Source organism: Phoxinus phoxinus (assembly GCF_949152265.1).
Source record: "Phoxinus phoxinus genome assembly, chromosome: 16".
NCBI lineage: Eukaryota > Metazoa > Chordata > Actinopteri > Cypriniformes > Leuciscidae > Phoxinus > Phoxinus phoxinus.
The window spans coordinates 33,236,437-33,258,022 of NC_136891.1; the positions used below are offsets into that span (position 1 = coordinate 33,236,437).

The 21,586-nt window shown below is 38.2% G+C and overlaps 1 protein-coding gene across 4 annotated transcripts in view; it reads right to left on the reverse strand.

Moving 5' to 3' along the window:
• Window positions 1-21,586, reverse strand: part of usta (uronyl 2-sulfotransferase a) — a 76,027-nt gene that overhangs the window by 54,120 nt on the left and 321 nt on the right. For all 4 annotated transcript variants that reach the window (XR_013800641.1, XM_079639447.1, XM_079639448.1 and 1 more), the window contains one exon: window positions 21,342-21,586. This exon is cut by the window's right edge. Coding sequence is in view for 3 of the 4 variants with exons in the window: in XM_079639447.1 (XP_079495573.1) it covers window positions 21,342-21,567 (226 nt within the window). In the remaining variant the exon portion in view is untranslated. The remainder of the gene's footprint in view (window positions 1-21,341) is intronic.

The window sequence follows — 21,586 nt, forward strand, 5'->3', positions numbered from 1 at the left end:
TTTTTTATCAGCACACATCCGTTAGTAACCCAGGCAAGAAAACCACTTCCGCTATACATATATTTATCAGCTCTTTCGAGAAACCCTGCACCTGCTAATTCAGCAGATCTAACAAAGAAAAAAACATGACAACTCTATTGGGATAAATATAGGCTACATAAATCTAAGAAATATGGGTAAATAATACCTTATAATGGTATTGGTATAAAGCAGTATCACATGAGCAAGAGAGCAGTTCTGAATATCAATAACAGGTAATTCACCTTTGGCTAAGCCCCGCCCCCCTTAGTTACTGTTGCTACGTCCGTCAGCTTCATCTGGGCTCTGGTTTGGTATCAACATGGCTTATGCTGTGACGGCTCTTCCTGCTGAAATTTGATCAAACTTTTATAAAGCAGCAAATAAAGTGTCGGATAGAAGTAGGCAAAAGGGGCTCAGTGTGCGTTCGAAGGCTATATTCAAGACATACGGTGTAACGCAAGCAACAACAGGATCCAAATAGAGGCAAAAGCATAACGGTCACAGTCAAAACATGACCCACCGCATATCCTAATGGAGACGGAGACTGGGACTCACAATATCAGGAGCAACACTGTTCATGCAGAGCTGGGTCTCTATTCACTTCTATAATCGTTATTACAAAGCAAACGGACTACGCGAGTATAAAGATGTATTTATTAGCAGCGTGTGCTAGCGTATTAACAATTAGCGTAGAGAACCGAAATCATAACCTAAACCAGCATAAAACTGTCTAACTAGTGTAACTTCACAGTAAGGTTAAAACACAAAAGTGTGTTGTTGATCTTGAGGGGTTTCGCTGACTGAGGACGTCCACACAGTTTAATCCAAAGACGACACTTGTCAGGATTTGACTTCGGTTTTGGGAAGGGAAAAAAACGGACACCCCCCTCCAACCTCTCTGGGAAACGCGTATCTGTGTTACAAATGCCCCAGGCACAACGGTTAACCATATTTTTGATAAAACTACGACGGTAATAGCCTGCCGAGACCAAAAATATGAGAAGTGTCAGACCGCTGTGGAGCTCGTTCTTGGCTGCGCTGTGATTGGTCAATCTACATTCTAGGGTGTGGCTTAGCCAAAGGCGAATTGCATATTTAGTGAGATATCACTTGCATATGCGAATCAAATAACATCAAGTAACTAATAATTTGAAAAACAAATTATGACCAGTTCATAAATTCAGAAACTAGAGGACTGTTGTAACACTAATCTGATCATTTAATTTCAGTTTCACATTCCTTGATGTGCCAGAGTTTTAAATTCTTATGTTATGTTTCTTTTTTCTTTCACATTGTATTTCTAGAATGTATTTCTGTTTTCTTATTTCATGTATTCACCTTGTAGAAAGTTCACGAATGACTGATAAAAGGCTGCAAACATCCCATGACCCAGGTCAGATGGATATGAGTTGAAGAGGCCAACAGCAGTGAGAATCTCTCCGGAGATCCGCGTCTCCACTCTCTACCTTTCTGGGCTGAAGTTCATTCCCGGTCCAAAATCTCTTTTTCTTGGAACAGAAAGCTACTTTTTTCCCCCTGAAGCCAAATTCATTTTGGACCAGAGCACAGAGGATATTCAAGTCCAGCTGCTGTATACGGCTGTCTGTATTGGACCTAAAAGCAGGATTACAACTTAATGAGCCGGTTTCTATAGGCCCAGTACACTGGCAGACTGTCAAACGTGACTCTCATTTACAGTAACTCAGCATACCTCTGGATCTTTACCAGTACTTATGGATGTAGGCAATAATGAAAGTAAGGTTACAACTTAACTTTCATTTTGATCCCATTTGATCCCCTGAGGTTTGGGAAACACACAAAAGTGATGTCCAAATGAGAAAGCAAACAACTGAACCAATGAAAGCTAAACAGACAAGAGTTTTACAAAGTATGCAGTAACCTCAAATTCCTAGTTAATTTTCAGCTTCAGTTTAGTTCCAGTTCCATTATTGCTCTCACTATTTGCACTACTTTTGAATTGCTGGTATATTTATACGTCAATTATTATTTTTATTTTTTTGCGTCCCACACCATGAGTTTTGCATTAGACGTTTTAAGGTAAAATATTAACAATTAAGAACAAAAGACTCCCTGAAAAAAATCCCTGTTCCATTCCCCTACAAACATGAATGACATACCTATACTGTTGTTACTAATTTTTTTAGAAAATTTCAACTCCGTTATTTAAATTTTAAAACAAATAAAATGCTCAAGACAATATTTGTGTGTTGCCTTTCTCAATCTTTGTTGTCGCTTCAGAATTCTTCCCTGCAGGATCCCAAATGTCTGACATGTGCTTTTAAAACTAAATGGCAGCAAATGTAACGACACGATTCTCAAAATCCCATTTTTTTTTTCTACTTTGAGGATCATGATTAGATTTGCAATAAAAAAATAAAAAAAAATAAAAAAAAAATATATATATATAGATTAAGCAGCTATTATACCAATAGTACGCTTTATACTATATAAAATAATGCAAAACAAAAACAACAAAACTACTCACAATTTCTTCACTATGCGCACATCCAACCCAATGTGAGTAGTTCAACATTACAACTCCAGATGAAACTAAAGCTGTTGTTTTCACTGGGAAACAAACAAGCATGAAGAAAACTAAATAAAGCTATATTCCAAAAGCCAAAAACTATGCAGGCCGGTCCACATTCTCTGCCACTTGACGAGCCATGGCATCGGATATGGAGTCATGAACAAGGGCTTATCTCACTTGGCATCTTTACAGCCCATAAAAAAGCCAAAAGCCATGATACCGGTAAGTTAAAACAAAGAGTGAAGCGGCCTGCGGGCCTGGAGATGAGACCGGCTGTGTGGGTAATTTGGGATCTGGCCTGGGACCAGTTTTTTACTCCGAAGTGGTGTGTTAGGGAGGGCAGACTAACGCTTAATGTGAAGTTATTAAAGCCTGTAAAAGAGTCTTTGTGGAGATGCTGTCAAAACTATTTATGGAGGGTTAGCTGTAACTATGTTGAAGTCAAAGCTCATATACATCTGGAGATAGACAATAACTTTTACATTTAAATTGTGGCACAGCGCTGAACCAAAACCCAACGGCACACCACCAGAACATCAACATGGGCCATTAAAAATCAGATGAAAGGTGGAGAAAGACGCAGAGAGAAAGTAAAGGGTGTGACTTGGATCGAGCGGAAGAAAACTGTGGAAAAAGCAGACATGTTTGGAAGAGAATGTATAAACAAAAAACGGTCTCATCATGGCATGAGTTCCTTCGGAAATATCCGTCATCCCTTTCCTCCAGGTATTTCATTCTTTTCCATGTTAATACTGTCTGATTTTTCTCATTTCTACATTCATTAATCACATCCGCGCTCCTATACGTGCGAGCCGGGAGTCCAAGAGTAAAGCTTTTTCTCTCACACAAATGTTCAGCACTACAAACACTTTCTGATACACCGGTTCCTGGTTTTCATAGACATGTCCTGTCAACTCATTTATACACACACGCATACAAACAAGGAAAAATTGCAGAAACTTCTATAACTTCTATGAATTAAGTAATCAGCTATGTACTAATCACCTCCAAGTCATGGGATCACACACACACACACAAGCACAGCCTCACGACACAGATCAAACACGATGAAGATCATTCCAATACAGTAAAGGGAATGGATGCTAGGGCAACAGATTGGCAAGCCCCAAAAATTATAAAAACAAGTATATATATATATATATATATATATATATATATATATATATATATATATATTGCGGTCCATATCACTTTTTCCAAGTCTTCTGAAGTCTAGCTTTAAGTAAAAAACAGACATTTTGATTATTAACTTATAAACCTTCCTCTACCATAGCTCTCAGATCTTAATCTTACTTGTGCACATTTAAGAGCAAAATCAGTGGGAATAATTTATTCTTAAAAAAGTATAAAGTTATATTTATGATCTTTTTTGGTCCTTGACAGCCTCAATAGCCTAGCCTGGACCTATACCAGACTCTCGTACATTTCATTAGTACAGAGTCTGGCCTCTCTCCATTGACAAGCGTAAACTTCCTCGAAGGCGCGGGTCCTCTGTTGAAGTTTAAAGGAGAATTTGGCAACTTTTTTAACTTAATAAAACTGTCTAGAAATCATTTGGATGGTTAAACAACCTGTTCTGGTGATATCGGTGACTTTCCCCGCTCCCCCCAGCGTTCCCAGGCGGAAAACCAACCTTGCAACTTGAGGACTACCGTCCCGGAAAGATAGAAATTGTGAGTCTCGTGAGAAGCGAGAACGAGAACGAACGAGAAACACGAACTGCTTTACGTAAAATGTACATTACATTTCAAAGCAAAACAGCGGCTTTGACATTTATGTTTGAGGTATGACTATATGTAATTAATTTAGCAGAACACAGGCAAATAACCCAAATAACCCAAATATGCCAATTCTCTTCAAGGTTTTAGGACTACAAACATGAGTGACTGTATCTGCAGTGAGAAGACGAGGTGGGGTGAGCAGCAGTGACAATTCAACGCATGCTGGCATGTGAAATAATTTCAGATTCATTAAATGAGGAACAAACACAAATGATTTAGAGGGGAAAGACATTCACACATTTAAACTGACAGAGACTCACTTCTAGCACATAAAAGAGAGCAAAAGGCAAACATGTCTTGCAGATAAGAAAATATCATACATGGCTTGTGCAACTTGCTGCAAATGTGCGTGTCTTTTTGCACAGAAAGAAAGATCATGATCCTTGATAAGATGTCAGATATTTTGTTGTTTAATAATCTGTATCTGCTGTAGTACTTGTTCCACAATCAATATTGCTCAATATCAGTGAGGTGGAAAAATATACAGCAATGCGATCCATCCCCGAGTCAACTCTTAAGACACATTCTCTTTAAAGAATGAAAGACGATGTCACCAATGTGCAGAATAGCCAGTGACGAAAACCAAGACATTTCACAGACATGTTGTTAAATGTAATGATTGATGCCAGGGTTTGGAGCGGATGACTCTTTAAAGATTGACATGAGGTTATTTTTTAAAGAAATTATTACTTTTATTCATAAAATATATATATATATATATTAACCAGAAAAACATTTTCTTGAGCACGAAACCGGCATATTAGAATGATTTCTGAAGGATTAAAAAGGCTGGAGTAATGGCCGCTGAAAAAAAAAAATCTTTCAAAAACATTTAAAAGATTTTACCGACCTCAATCTTTTATATTACAGGAAAGTAGGGGTGGTGAGAGACTTGAACCTGAGCCGACAGCTCTTGAATATCTTGAGCATGTTTACAAGCTTTTCAGACTGATCTGATCATCTCTAAAGCGAACACAGAGGAGAGTCAAAGGACGTTTTCATTTAGCATTGTTTCTTTGCTGTCCGTCACCCTACCAGTTGAAAACCATAGAACAACAATGCAAACGCGAGGCATGCAGGAACTGACGGCAATGATTGAACTCAATTACTCTGAATGCAAGCTGGCACTGTGGGAAACATGAAAAATGTAAAAACAACCAACTTAATGCCACTTACATAGCTCGGCCTACATAAAACATGAAAGCTCAGCGCTGTGCACACACACAACACACACACACACGTACACATTCCCCAACAAGCGTACAGCGGTTACACACAAAGGGTCGGGCATGGCTGCCATATCTGCCCAGCGTATACTTAAGGTTGCTATTTTAGAGCGGGTACTTCTGTTCTTTCACAAGCAGTAAATTAGTAAAACAGAGCTGGCTTGCAAATTGTAATGCAGGACAGAAGGCCCGTCCAAACAAGATAAAGTGATCTGCCAGAACACTTCATCTTCATAACTCTCAAAATAATGAACGATCAGACTGAAGATGGCCATCATAAAACACCTTTGTCTGGCTCCCTTAAATAGCATTAACAAAGAAAGACAAGCTCATATGGAAACACTTGGAAGGAAGTTTGCAGATTATGTTCTCAGGATAAAGTTGGAAAGATCCGAGGATGACATAACTTGAGGAATGTTCTCCATCCTGGGGTAGAAGAAAATTGCATCATTGGGGAGATCAATGACCCAGTCCAAACGGCAAGATTTGGTACTTGCTCTTCAAATAAAGAGAAAACAGTTGACAAGAAACAGCAGAAACGGACCGTAGGTTCCTGGGGGCCAGGAAGGACAAGGGACGTAAGGAACGAATTCCCACTCCAAACAAGAAAGTTTTCAGGAATTATCTTCAATTGCTGTGATAAAGGATTAGTTCACTTTTTAAAAAACTTTTGCTGATAATTTACTCACCCCGATGTCATCAAGATGTCCATGTCTTTCTTTCTACAGTCGAAAAGAAATGAAGGTTTTTGATGAACACATTTCTCCATATAATGGACGTCAATGGGCCCCAAACGGGTCAAGGTCCAGATGACAGTGTCTGCGCCGCTTCAACGGGCTTTAAACGACACCAGACGATGAATACGGGTCTTATCTAGCGAAACCATCGTCATTTCAAAAATAAATAGAAAAGTTGAAGTTTTATAAGCACAAATGCTCGCCTTGCTCTGTTCTGTGATGCGCGTTCGTGACGTCACGTAATACGCAATTACGTTGAAAAGGTCACGCTTGACGTAGGCGGGAGTCAGTGTTTGAACGTGCAAACAAAGTCAAACGCCGTTTACAAAAAAAGGAAGTTAAAAGGTAAAACAACGATGTCGGACGATTTTGAACTTAGAGGAGAAGATGAGATGGAGTTTTCATGCTAGAAGCGTGACCTTTTCAACGTAATTGTGTATTACGTGACGTCACGGACGCGCATCACAGAACAGAGCAAGGCGAGCATTTGTGCTTATAAAACGTAAACTTTTTTATTTATTTTTTAAATGAGGATGGTTTCGCTAGATAAGACCCGTATTCATCGTCTGGTGTCGTTTAAAGCCCTTTGAAGCGGCGCTGACACTGTCATCTGGACCTTGACCCGTTTGGGGCCCATTGACGTCCATTATATGGAGAAATGTGTTCATCAAAAACCTTCATTTCTTTTCCACTGAAGAAAGAAAGACATGGACATCTTGGATGACATGGGGGTGAGTAAATATCAGCAAAAGTTTTTTTTAAAGTGAACTAATCCTTAAATGGCACTGGTAACTGTGCCCCACCCAAAATACCACTGACTGTGCCACCCACACGTTTGTGCCAATGCCAGCTGTGCCCTCATCAACCTTTCGCAAGGAGAACAGTTGGGAAAAAGGTTTTTTAGTTCAAAACACTGTGTCGCATTAGAGTTCATGATAATAATGCATAACATTTTTAAGTAGCCAGATCGCTATACTTAAAAATTTGATGTATTATCATTAACTCCACTGTGGCTTCCTCAGCATCTGGTCAGAGTGAGAGAATCACAGTTTGAAATGCGTTTTTACAGATTTGCGAGATGTTCTTCCCACAGAAGGAATCTGTGCAGATGTGAAATACCACACCTAGCATATCCCCCTCACCCAAAAGATCCTCACTGTCAGACCGCTGCCAAAATATGCGACTGTCCTTTCCGAACTCAACACTTGAGCTGAGTTACAGAATCACAACACTGCTTCTGGTGTTTCAAGTGTTGTCAGTCATATTTCATCACATTTTGACTTAATAAAATCACTTATGCCAAGAATTGATGTTTAAAGTGGACTTTTTTTTGCCACTGAGAATATAATAGTAATAACAGTAGAGAGCAGTAATAGTAAAGAGTAGTGATGCAATGGATCACAAAACTCATGGTTCGGATCATTTTACAGTATTTGAGTCACGGATCAGAAAACAATTGGGGTAGGGGGCAAATGTCACTTTGCTTTCCATTTATTACTTAAAGCACACTAAGTATGATACTACTAGGGCTGTAATCTCCCAGTCGATTAGTCGATTATTGGTCGATACGTTTTGGCTCGACCAAAATTCTGATTGGTCGATTTTTTGCGCATTCATTTCATCAGGTGGAAAGCACTAATTGCTAATGGGGGTGTTTTAAGAGCACCCCTGTTCCACAGGTAACAGTCTGTCTTCAGAACACCCCCTTGTTTTCACTTCTTTTGGATTAGCCCAACCCACCGGAGAAGAGAGACACATTGAAGAAAGTAGGCTACTAGAAGGTTTGCTGAATGTTATTTATTTAATTGTGAGAGCGTTTAATTCATAGTCAGTCCCCTTCTACCATGTCAACAAAGACATCGGCAGTGTGGCAGCATTTAAAAAAAAAAAGAAAACGGGAAAAAGTCGAATGCAAATTTTGCAAGCAACAGCTCGACGACAAACATGTCATATCACCTAAAAATGGTAAGCTAACTTGTCTGCGTTAGGTTGCCCCGTTTTATTTTTTATTTGCAGCCTAATGCGCAGTGCCCACTGTTTGTATTAGTTTTGAGATATGATATTAGATATGACAAAAACAATTGTCTAAATTATGTTGCATATTCCTCAAAAGTTCTTGTGATGATATATCACTAGTTGACAATAGTACTATTTTCGGAAATCATATGATATTGCGCAGGTGCACGTGATGCAACGACAGACTCGAGTGTCAGACTCATTTCAGTGCAAAATAATTAGGTCAAAAACGATTTAATATACTGCAAATAACCTACTAGTTTATGTTGTTTATTTATAATTCATTTAGGCGGACAACAAGGCTACCAATTACTGCGCACAGTGCGCAGCCAATTCATTTAAAGTTTTTAGTCGAAAATTTCAGGACTTCGGTCGACCAAGATTTTCTTTGGTTGATTACAGCCTTAGATACTAAAATACAAACTACTAGCCTGACTAAAGTTCAAACATTATTAAAGGCAAGTGAACATTCAGTAATAAAATAAAAACAATACACAAATCACAAGCATAGATACATACAGTAAAACAAAGTTACAAATAAAGTAAGGTCTAAATCGTAGTATTCAGGAACAGAAATGTAATAGGCCTAATTAAATGTAAAATAACACTATAGTGTGCACTGTATAAATTAAATATAGATAAATTTTTGTTAAAACTGTGTTTTGTTGTTTGATTGGCATTAACCCTTTGGGGACTAAGCCCTTTTTGGTCCGTTTTCTCTATTTTTACATTTGGGCTTATAAACCATATGTAATGGAGATGGAACACCATGTGTTTGGTATCTATGGATTCAGAAGACCCTAAGCTAACATAAGCATGCATGTAATGTGTTTACAAAGGAAGTATGAGTGAAAAATTTACAATAATCGAGAGAATCTCAAAAAAGAAAATTAGATTTTTGTCATTTATTACTGAAAATCACACCTCACACAACAATAGTGAACAGTTTTTGAACCAAAAAAATATTTGTCAAACCCTTTGCTTGACAGCCATTTGTAATTGTTCATTCAAATGTGTTAAGAACAATGAAATAAGGAACTTTTTTTACAAACAGTCCCAGGCGTGAAAAAGCGGTCTGCTTCGAACTAAATGAGACCTGCTTGCTCTGAAGAACTGACACACTCACAACCTGGCAGATTTCCTTTCCACTAACTGTTCCAGAGCTTGTTCTGCCGTAAATCTTTTACTGCTTGCCATCATAAAAGTGCTAAAACAATACAATAATAATGCTATTTAAGTTATTCTGTCTCTCTCTTATTATAGATCTCAGTGCGCTCTGTAATACTCCGCTCCGTTCGCTATCTGTCTCATTCTCCGTCCACATGACGCTGTTTGTTTACATGTTGAAGGCTACAGAGTCCTCTGATTGGCTAGAATACGTCATGGTAACCTTCCTCTGATTGGGTAAAAAAAAAAATCCTCCCAGCGGCAATTTTTCCATTGGTGGAATTTGCCTAACAACATCGATTTCATTGGCCTTTTTATGCAGTGGTATTGCGCAACAGCGAAGTGTGTGTATGATACAAACGGGATATCACTGTTTTCAGCGGAATCTGAGGAAGACGGCAAAAAAGACCGCACCTCTCTATCATTAATAGTTTTGAAGATAATTGCACATTTGTAAAAGTATGCCATTTTGGGCGGTACCGCCCAATTCGTCCCCAGAGGGTTAATGACATAAACAGAAGCAGGGATTTATAGGATGCTGTCACTTTAAGACCGAATGCACGGATCCAATACACTGATACACATCTGATTTCCTCACCAGCGTTGTGTTGTACGCACTCTGCTGACAAGACGACAATAGATGACAAGAAACCTGGTTGTGTAGTACGAGCACAACAGCCCTGTAGTGTGAGCTCGCCCTAAGACTGTTTACGGGAAGTCTTGCTGAGACTGGTATTTTGACATTATTGTGTGTATGTGTCAGTTCCAGCACAAGGAGATGCGGAAGAGGAATCAATTCTGTGTTCACGCGTTGTCTAAAACGGGCCTGCCCGTGTGTGAGCAGCTGTACGCACAGATAACAGCGCACAAGTACCGAAACTTTAATGACTTTGGGGTTTCATTAACAATTAGGTGCTGCAATTTAACTAATTCTGTAATTTTGCAGTCTGGGAAATTAGGTAAATGGTCCAAACTGCAACTGCCTATTGTCTACTTTATGTTTGCAGTTTGGTTTGGACCATTTATTCTTTTTCTCAACCTGTGAAATTACAACATGTGTTCAATAACAAAAAGGTAATTGACTTAAATTAAGTTTAACAATATTAATTTAACTGAGTTTTTTTTTTTTTTGAAGGTTTAAACCACAAATACTTGAACTGATACAAGTAGGATGTGAAAGAAAGACGTCTGTGAATGCAAGAAAGAGAAAAATGAAGGAACTCTGATCTTACAAAGGCTATTTGTGCAAGTCAAACATTCAGGAAACCACTTCGGCAGGAGAGCCTCCCTCCGTCTATGCACATATTATACTGAAAGTTCAAATGTCAAATAATAAATCCACATTGTCTGCTGTCCAGTCCTTTCAGAGTCTATACACTTGTTTCTGTTTTTCCACTTTCATAGGATAACATTCAGTAATGTGGGATTTTAAAACAAGTCAACAATCTGACAACCGTATGTCCACCAACAACTTACACTGTTTACGTTAAATGCCCAGCTAAATATGACTGACAGCTCAGCACACTCATTTCCGGCTGTAAAAGCTCCCACCTGCACCCCTCTGGAGGAGCTGGCCTGCGAGTTTAAGAGAGTCACCGCATAAATCTGTCAAACGGGGGAGAGTGAGATGAATAAATGAAATAAAATGAGAATCAATCGCTCATTTCTCCAGCTGGCCACTGGAAGCATGCTGTATAGTGCAAAGATGGGACCTGCCAAAAATCACACGTACACGAGTGGAGCAGAGACTCGCCGTGCCGCTAAATGAGGATTATATGCTTGTTTGTGCGTCTGCTTTTATATAACATTACTCACACTTCCTATTTTTGCGATTATGAACCCCAAAGTCCAGTGCGACGGTCATATGCATCTGGCAAAACTCAAATATGCTGCTCCTATAGCTTTGCCATTAGTCTTTTTTTCCTTTAAATGGTCCAGTAAATGGGTCAAGGCATGCTCGTGTACACACTGCTCATACACGCTCATGCTCAAACATCACACAGTAGCCCTGCTTTAGAAATACAGGCTGATAACAGCGGAAACAGTCGAAAAGAGAGACATTCAACGGAATAAGAGTGAAACAAAGATGGAGAGATAGCGCCAATTTCATGTTGACACATGTTGACCTTGAGCTTGGGTCTATTTACTTTAAGAGGACCTACTGTGCTTTTTTATATTTTCATCTTTCTTCAGTGTGTGATATTGCTGTCTGAGCACGAAAAAAGCTTTGTCCACTCCAAAGCTATTCTCTATATCAGTGGTTCTCAACCTGGGGGCCGGGGCTTACTAGGGGCCTCAACAAACTTCTAGGTGGGCCTCAAGATGACTTAAAATCATTTCAAACCAGACAAGCTCTAAAAGATGTATTGAAATTGAGAGAGAGAGGGGGGGGGGGGGGGGGGGGGGGGGTTCAACACAGCCATGAACGCCGTGCTGCAAAGTGAGCTGGTCGATAGGTTTAAGTCACAGTTCAGCTAACGTAGCACGGCGTTCGTGGCTCGACTAGTCGAGACAAAGATGGCTCCTGCCTGTATACGCGACATGTACTGTCTTTATAAAGTATCTTCTTATTAAACCGTCTGTACACTTACAAAGTTCTCAATGCTTTGGTTTGCATGTAGGGACCCTCATTATGCTATTTTGAGCCGTGTTAGTGGTATTAACTAGCGATTTCTTTTTACTTATATTCGATGCCCCATATACTAACGTTATAAGCTAATCAGTTTTTAGAGATAAAACTCTTTACATTCGATAAACATGAAAACACATCCCAGAGAACGGTCGACTTGGTAACCATGTGTTAATTACCCGTAGGTTCATTTTGCGCTGGAATTGTCCTTTCATTTCAGATGGTTCAGTTATTGTTTTCAACAGCCAAAAGCCAGTTTGGCCTGTTAAATACCAAATATACATTTTGTTTTGCTTGTTTATTTATATTCTTTCTTGTTGCTTAAAAAAGAAAAAAAAAACGGAATCAGCCATGAAATATCATGACCGGTGCATTACTAGTTATGGTAAGAGGCGTGACATTTCCAAAACATGTTTGAAATGGTTGACCAATCAGAGCACAGTGTGCTTTTCAGAAGGAGGGGCTCCACTGAGACAGGAACTAAACTGAGCGTTACAGACAATGATGTAAATGATGTGAAAAATAATGTTTTTTGAACATTTAAGCATGAAAAAAGTGAAACCTATTCTAGTAGACCCCAACATCTACAAAGACTTAAGGCATAATATGGCCTCTTTAATGCACATTATTCTATGATTTTTATATATATTATATATATATATATTATGATTTTTAATAAAAAAAAATAAAAAAAAATCCACTGTTGTTACTTTGGCCATGTATGATATTAGATAGGATATTTGTAACCAAATATCTTAGCAAATGCGTAGTCAATCTGGCTTCAGTATTTATGGCCCCACAATTTTGCTTGTTGAATATCTTGTTTCAATATTTTTGCATTTTTAGTAAGGTTTTTATTATAATTCTTTTTTCTTTTCTTTTTTATAATTTAATTAATTATCAGCTTTTAATAAACTCCTTGAACCCCCGGGGTTTAGCAAACCTCTGTTGAGATAAACAGGCGAGAGAATGGGCTTAGAAGAACAGCCTATCAGTGCAAAGAGTTCATATCACTGTTCAGTAGTGGACATCTTTACAAGCAGGATGGATTACGAACCTATAAATCACAAACTTAAGATCAAGATCATCTTTTAAAGAGTGTTAATGTGTGTGTGTGTCTGCGCTGGCCTTCCAACATTCCAGTCTAATTCATATTGAGCCCGAGATACTTCTGTAAGTTGGCTGGTTAGTTCAGTCATAAAAACCTCTCAGCGGTGGTTATTTCCGTGTGTATGTGTGTGATATTATAGTCTAAGAGGATCTGAAAGTCAAGGCAACATAAATCCCGATTTAATGGCACAAACACACCCAGTGTTTCTATGACCCGCTATTAGTCACAGAACTGCCGAACCGCCATAAACTTCTCAGACAGCAACACAAACACGTGCCGCTCACATCCGCTGTCAACATCACAGCAAAGGTCCTCTCTCTTTCAGTTTGCCAAAACATTCCTATTATTATACCTTCAAAAGTTTGTGCCAGTAACATTTAACAGTGTTTTAACAGTAACATTGTGAAATATTATTATTACAATTTAAACTGCTTTTTTATTGTTTTTGGTTTTCACACGATCCTTCAGAAATCATTCTAATATGCTGATTTGATGCTCAAGAAACATTTCTTCTCATCAACGTTAAAGCTACACCGTGTAAGATTTTCTCCGTGAAATTGACCCTTCGCAGGGAGCTTGATTGACAGGTGATCTGACCAATCATACTTCACCATCCGCCATTTTGTCGGACAAAGCAGTCAGGAGAGTTAGTAGATTAACATGGGAGGATTTGAGCTTGAGAAGCGGAGTGTACTGACGTCTTTCCGCGGTTAAAACAACATTCCTTCTGATGTTCATTCATGTTTATTTGATGCTATAAATGAACTAGAAGGAAGAGATGATCGGTTCACGAGCAGCTTTAACTGAGGCGACACAGCGATCTGTCACACACATTAAAGAGCCACAAAACGCTATTTATTGTTTCAATTTCTATTAAAAAAAGACCAAATTTGAAAGGTGAGACTTTGGAGACATGAGCTCTTTCCATCATGGACTTTGGTCTTGTTGATTTGCCTGTCGGTTGTCGTTTTAATTCTCTCTTTCGCTTCCTTGACGACTCTGTTACATGTCCTCGAGATTGAATAGGCGTGATCCTGCATCCTGCTTGTTTGTTTGTTTGTTTGTTTGTTTGTTTTATTTATATAGATAGCACAGTTTAATACAACTCACGTTGCCCAAAGTGCTTCACAATCACAAACTAAAAAAACACACACAAAAACACAAAAAAGATGACAGACATAAACATAACCACATTACATAGACAATAACCCATTTAAGAAAGCTCTCCATTTAAATTTAAAAGATGTTGTTTTAACATAGCTTTAAAAATGAGTAGAGATTTGGCAGATCGAATAGATTGAGGGAGGTCATTACACAATGTAGGTCCTGCTCGAGAAAAGGCTCTGTCACCTCTATGTTTATATTTTGTCCTGGTAGTGCAAAGCAGCTGTTAATGTTCTGATCTCAAGGATCTAGCTGGTGCCACCAAACCGGATAAATATACAGGAGCTAGATTGTGCAAGGCCTTAAAAACAAGTACGAGGATCTTATAAATAATTCTAAATCGTACTGGCAGCCACTTTAATGAAATTAATAATGGAGTCACATATTCATATTTCTTTGCGAGTAATCTCCTCCTGCATTCGTCACGGCGCCACTGAGTGTAAAAGCGTGAAAGGCGAAGCTTGAATGTCCAGGTATGTCCCTCTTTGGCTAATGTATTTTCAAGATGGAGGCGCAACATGGCTGCCGCCATTCGAGCGACTCACACGTATATAAATGGCAGATTCTACGCTTATGAGAATACTTGATTAGTTGGTGGAATTACACATGAATTAGCACATATAATTTTGAAAGAAAGTGTTTTCAAAGAATCAACTTAAAAAAACACACAGTGTAGCTTTAAAAACAGTTATGCTGCTTCATTGTTTTGTTGATGAATTAAAAGTATAAATTTCCTTAATTTTTTGAAGTTTTTTGAACAGTAGTGTATAAACACATGTACAAACACGCCGCTTTAAACTTTGCAGCACAGATCTGAAAACCACATATCATCGTCAAAAACAAAGTTAGTTGAAGGGTGAAGATGTACGGCTGAGTGGAGAGACTGATTACCATTCTGAACTTCCTCACGCTAGTTGAGATACAAAACAACGTTGCACTTGAGCACCGTCCAAGATGGTGACTTAACACACAAGTGTTCGCTTAGTGTACACACACCGAATCAGCCCAGACAAAAGTAACACCTGCTCTTAAAGTAAATAGGACAGATGCTCATCCTCCTGCTTAAAAAAATACAGAGAGAGAGAGAGAGAGAGAGAGAGAGATATACTCAGTGACCCCCACTCATTCCCTGCAAATCTCTCCCTCTCTCTCTCTCTCTCTCTCTCTCTCTCATTACAAATCACAACTAAAAAAACTATTTTCTTTAGCGGAAGCCATATAAATAGTTTTTAAATCAATAAATTCCTTTTTAAATCAATATTTTGTGTCAAATTATTGATTTATTTGGTAGGTAGCCATGTAATAAGCGGGATAATGTAAAACGAGGCGGTAGTTATAGCGAATACAAAATGAGTTGTTTGTCATTCTCCAGAAACATCTCAGCCCATGTAGCACCAAACTTTCCAGTTATACATTTAGCAGTATTTTGAAGATATTTTTAGAGGGATTTGTTAATAAATAATTCCTGGCCTGATTTATGTGACATTTTAATTAAAAAAAAAAAATGCCAAAAATGTATTTTTCTATGGCTATGGACAGTATATTTAGATTTCCTAGGTAATGAAAGCATATATCCTGAAATCCCTCTGAAATTATTTTTTCATCTTGTGTGTAAACAAAATGAAAAAATAATTTTGCACCTGGCTTTATCATATGTTCAGATCTATCTACCGAAAATATATTTGCATATTTAATGAGTTAATGCCCAATTTGCATATTTAAACATACAAATTTCAAAAACTTGTAATACATTTTTTTTATATATACTTGCGCAAGTAATCAACTGAGGAAGCTTCATGGTGATATCTATTATTTTAAAATGTTACCCTGTAGTGTCTCGCCTTAGATTGAGCTTGGTCTGGGGATAGCCAGACTACCGAACCCTAACCCTAACAGTCTACTAATAATACTCTAATGAAAGTTAGTTGACTTATATTTGTAAAGTTACAGTAGAATGTCTAAAGTGGACCATCGAAATAAAGTGTAACCCAAAATGATATACATCAATGCACCGAACATTTAATAATGTATGAAACAATGAAACTGTGTCTTATGCGGGGAGCACTAATGACTGTGAGCGCATGAGTGTGTCAGCGCAGTATGAGGGTCAGTGAGTGATCTGACTGGAGGCTGTGTCTCCACCACTAAACACAAGCTCATTATCAATGTTTTTGGCACAGTTAGTCTTATTCTCCATTCTTTCTTAATGACTGGCTCAAGAAATATTACTTCTTTAATTTTTTCTTCTTTGTTTAATTTCGGTTTTCTTAGTTCACATTATTTTATTAACTCTATTTTACTTTTATTGTTACTATTACTTGATCATTTGCACGGATTTTAATTTTGTTTACAATTTGCAATTGGCAATACCAACGTAAAGAGCATTTAATTCTAAACAAAGCACACTGAATTTGCTTTTCTGTGGGCAAAACAAATGTGTCTTCCTGCAGAGAATCGCAGTTTTCCTTTGCCTGGGTTTCTGCTGCACATCCCTGGCTGTCCATAGCTCATTTGTGCATTCATTTCCCACAGCCAGAATACACTACATCTACTCTGCAACAGGTTTGCCATGTATACACACACAATGCCAACGACATGTCAACAGTTAGATGTTCTGCACTGGCGGTGAGGAAGTCAGCTGTGGACCCCCATTTAAAGGCAAGGTAGCGGATATGTTCCAGAAATATTTTTTGTTATGCTGGTTGAAAGTCTCTTCACATCCTGATAGTAGTCACTAAGTTAAGTGGTCAAAATGTATTTATATGGAGGGTACAACGGGGCTAAAGGCAACATGTACCTTAACATTATAGGCAACATGTAAAGCGCTTTGGTGGCCATTGGGTCTGTGAAAGCGCTATATAAATGCAGTCCATTTAAGAAAAATGAGCTTTTCACTATTCCCATAGTGTATGATTGCAGAAAAATTGTTTGTATTGAACATTGACGGAATAATTATAAAAGTGGTATAAATGTGGCAAGGTGGGTTAAATGCTCATTAAAAAAATACTTTAGGTAAAATAATATGTTTTAGCCTATGTCAAAGTTGAAACTTGTTTAAAACAACAACTTTAGAAAAGTGTTTATGGTATGTTTATTTTGATAAATAAAATAATTCATTGTTGTTCAATAAATATAGATAATTGTTAAATATAATAAGTCCTAATTACCTTGAACAAAACTGAAAATCATTAACAAGACCTTTGTCTCAAAATATATTCAATAATTTTAGGGATTCTCGTTTGCTATTTACTGTAAATATAAAAAAAAACATCAAATATTAGATCAAATTAGCACAGAATCAGCTTTGCGCTGCTGCTCGTGATCGTGTCAAGGATCAGCCAAATTTCCACGAGCATCTTGAAAAGCTGGTGTTTAAAAAAAAAAAATGCTGTGGCAAGTTTGTGCCATCTAGTGGTTTAGAGAGAAATCAATTCAACGGGAGCTTTTTACCCGCGTGAACCTTTAGCCCCATTGTACCCTATATACAGTACCATCTGTGGAAGGTGTAGGACCATACAATAAAATGTAAAAATCCTACCTGTCTGTCAACATACGTACAGTATTTCCATACCTCCGCGCACCCTCTTCGCGCAGACATCACACGTGTGTTATCAGCGTGTGTTCTGCTATACAGATTTAGACAGACGTCAGTCACCGAGCACCGCAACTGAACAGCAACCACAGTTCACAGTTCCTCCTGAACCAAAACACGAGCTTATGCTGCGTTCATGCCATAACTACTGTAATATGGAAGAGATAACCAGTGGCGTTAAACTCAGAGCGGTTCATGCGAGTCATGCATTTCAATGGCTAAACGATCAACACTGAAATTAACCTGCAGCAGTCAGGTGGTACAGATCAGCGCTCTTTAAGTATTTTATGTTCATTATTGTTGTAATGTTAGTTTAACGCCGTCTCTCATCTCGTGACGCAATGTAAACTCTGCTGTGTGCATTCATGCGTTTTGACGATGCTCTGAAGAGAGGCGGGATCTCATGCTTTAAAAAAAGCTAGCTTGCTATTGCTAGCCGCTCCGAAAATTGCCTAACTCTTCCTTTATTTGATTGAGGATGGTTGATGAATTACAAATTGAAGAAATATGCGGAAATAAAGAATTGCGATCTCTACATGCACATGTGACTGTAACATGACAAAGCTTCTGCGCCTCCCTGTAGCAGAGAACAAGACTGGCTCTGTGTGGTGTGTTTGGGGGAGTTTAGGAGCGGACTGGCAACCGTCGGGTGAAGGTGTTGATGGTTACGGGTGAGGCTTGAGCAGAACAAAGTGGATGAGAAAACACTTAGCAGTCACTTGGAAAAAGCTGAAGTATACCTTAAGAACTTTGCTTAAAGGAATAGTTCACCACCAATAAAGATGAAAGTTTATGCATAATTTACTCACCCTCTTTGTATAGTGTTTTTTTTTTCTATCCGTGGAATACAAAAGGAGATGTTAGGCACTCAGGAATAGTAAATGATGGTGGAGTAAATGATAATCAAGTAAATCAACATTGCATCAGTCCAGTAAATGTCCATCTTGAGGGTGGACTACATATTTAGAATTAGACTAGGCCTTTTATTTACTTAAAATTAAGTATATGAACTATCTAACAGATGATATAAGTCATGAAGGCAAGATTGTGTACAACAGGTTTTTCAGCAAAGTTTTGATCACATTGATAAAAAAAAAGTCTTAGAAATGCATGCATCAAATATGACCTGACAGATTATATATCAACAGCATGTAGTAATCTGCTGAATCTGATCTGATCAGAGCACTGACCCTCCCACAAAACACTAGCAGAATGAAAGCAAGCATGCACTGCTCATGCTATTCTCAAATTCATACCAACACAATGACACAGACTACTCTTTATGACTACACATGATGACCCATACGTCATGCATCGCTCGGACTCTAATAGACCTCCTGCACTGAACAGCTGAGCAGACCTAAATTCAAGTGCAGAATTAGGCAAGACTGTCACTAGTCATTTGTTCCTTTTGTCCAAATGGAACATACAGCAAAAATTACACAATAAAAAAAAATGGAATTATAAAAAGGCTCTTTATTGCCCATGTGAGACAACTAGACCTATGGACTACAAATAGGCTATATTGCCAAAACCCAAATCAAGCTTGAATCAAAACGTTGTCAAAGACTGAACTAACCTCTGAATAGCCTTTAGCAAACTATAGAGCAAGTGTAAAACACATACAGATCATACATAAAATATAGAAATAACACACAAAAGTTGATGTCTGTTGAATTAAAGATGCAGCATGCAATATGGGTTGGATTGCTTTGACAGAGTGAACATGACTAATACTTTATATCAGATGGCATATTCTGAATATACATAATTGCATTTATTTACCTTTATTTTACCAGGAAATAATCCCATTGAGATTCAGAATCTATTTTTCAAGGGAGCCGTTGCCAAGACAGCAGAATATTAGTTCCATATTAAAAAATACATATACAAACATTTAACAGAAAAAGACATTTTGGGAATGTTTACAATCACCAGCAGCGCTCAGTAACAGCACATGTGCACTTAGTACTCAAATAGTCCTTTATACTCATTTTAAATCGTGTCATTGTCGGTAAATAGTCAAATTTGAGCTGATTCTGCTATTTATACCAGGAAAAAGGTGCAAAAACTTTAAAGGACTTTCACCGAAGACAGTTCGCGTTTGTGGGATATCATACATGATTTGCCCATATGATCTAAGATTACATTTCCTGGTATACGTAAAACTTTCCCTCTTACAGTTATGCTGGGGTGCCAGACAGATATATATTCTGTCAAAATTTCCTTATTTTTGATTAGGGTCGTAAGTCAAGTCAAGAAGGATAGTGAACACAGGACACATGTACTCAATAATTAACATGAATCCTTAATGTTGTACGAGTAAAACAAAGTAAATCCAATCTACTACGACTCAAAATGCTCTTTTTTAGTGTATTCACCAAGACAGTGTACCAATTTCATCACACCACATCTCACCATTTGAATAGGAATAAACAAACACAAAACCAATAGCATAGAAACAACACCGCTCACTCATGTCAAATAAACCTCTTCAACACAGTTGAAATAGTCTTGGATTAGAATAATTGTTCACAAGAAGGAATCAGGAAAATAGTCAAAAAGTCAGAAGAGAACATAAGTAAGGAGGGCGTTTACAAAGTATGGCCTTAAAAATAAAAATATAGCAGCGCTCCAGCCTGGGATTGTGCAGAGATGGCCAACCAACACTACAATACAAGTCACAAATGAGTATGAACATTAGTTAGTTACAAATATTAGTGTTGGATGATATACTGAATCCAGCATTTTCAAAATACAGCATTTTTGCATGAAGACTAAATATGGAAAACAAACAGTTCTTCTAGTTAAATATCTATAGCCTATTATTAGAAGTTAAATGGATAGTTCACCCAAAAAAGTTTGCCATCATTTACTTAACTTCATGTTATTCTAAATATGTATGACTTTCTTCCAGTGACAAGTTTCATGTGTTGGGAAAAAAAGATGGCAAGCTAATGACATTCTGAATAACAGTGTGTTCCAAAGAAAGAAAGAAATCATACAGGTTTGGAACACACTGTTGGTGAGTCAATTACGAAAGAATTAAAACATTTTAATCGACTACCTCTTTAAAATGTATTTTACATATAAATACAGATCTGACTCCACACACGTTTTCCTTTGAGAAGCCGAAAAAAGCGAGGACGCGGAAAAGCAAACCTGTCCGAACACGTCAATTCAAGAAAACGTTCAGAAATCCTCCAACACTGCCTCAGCGACACACAGAGGAAATGTTGGATACTTTAATAATGCCGTGTCGAGACAGCAGTCGATACAAGTCTCCAAACACGGGGGGAAGCGAGAGGAAGAGCGCGGGTCTTACCGAGGTACTGCCTGATCTCCAGCAGAACTTTAGGGGGTCCTCCGTTCAGCTGGTAAAGCAGTGAGCCGAGACAGAAGAGCAGCAGTGTGGCCATGCAGAAGGCATAATCGCGCAGGGAGAAGCGAAGCCGGAGAGCCGATGACCAGAAGCCCTTTCTGCTGTTGCGATCTGTGCTGTGACTGGCGCTGTGGTTGTTTAGACGGGGACTGCTGCTGTAATTCTTCATCGTCTCCTCACATGGAAGC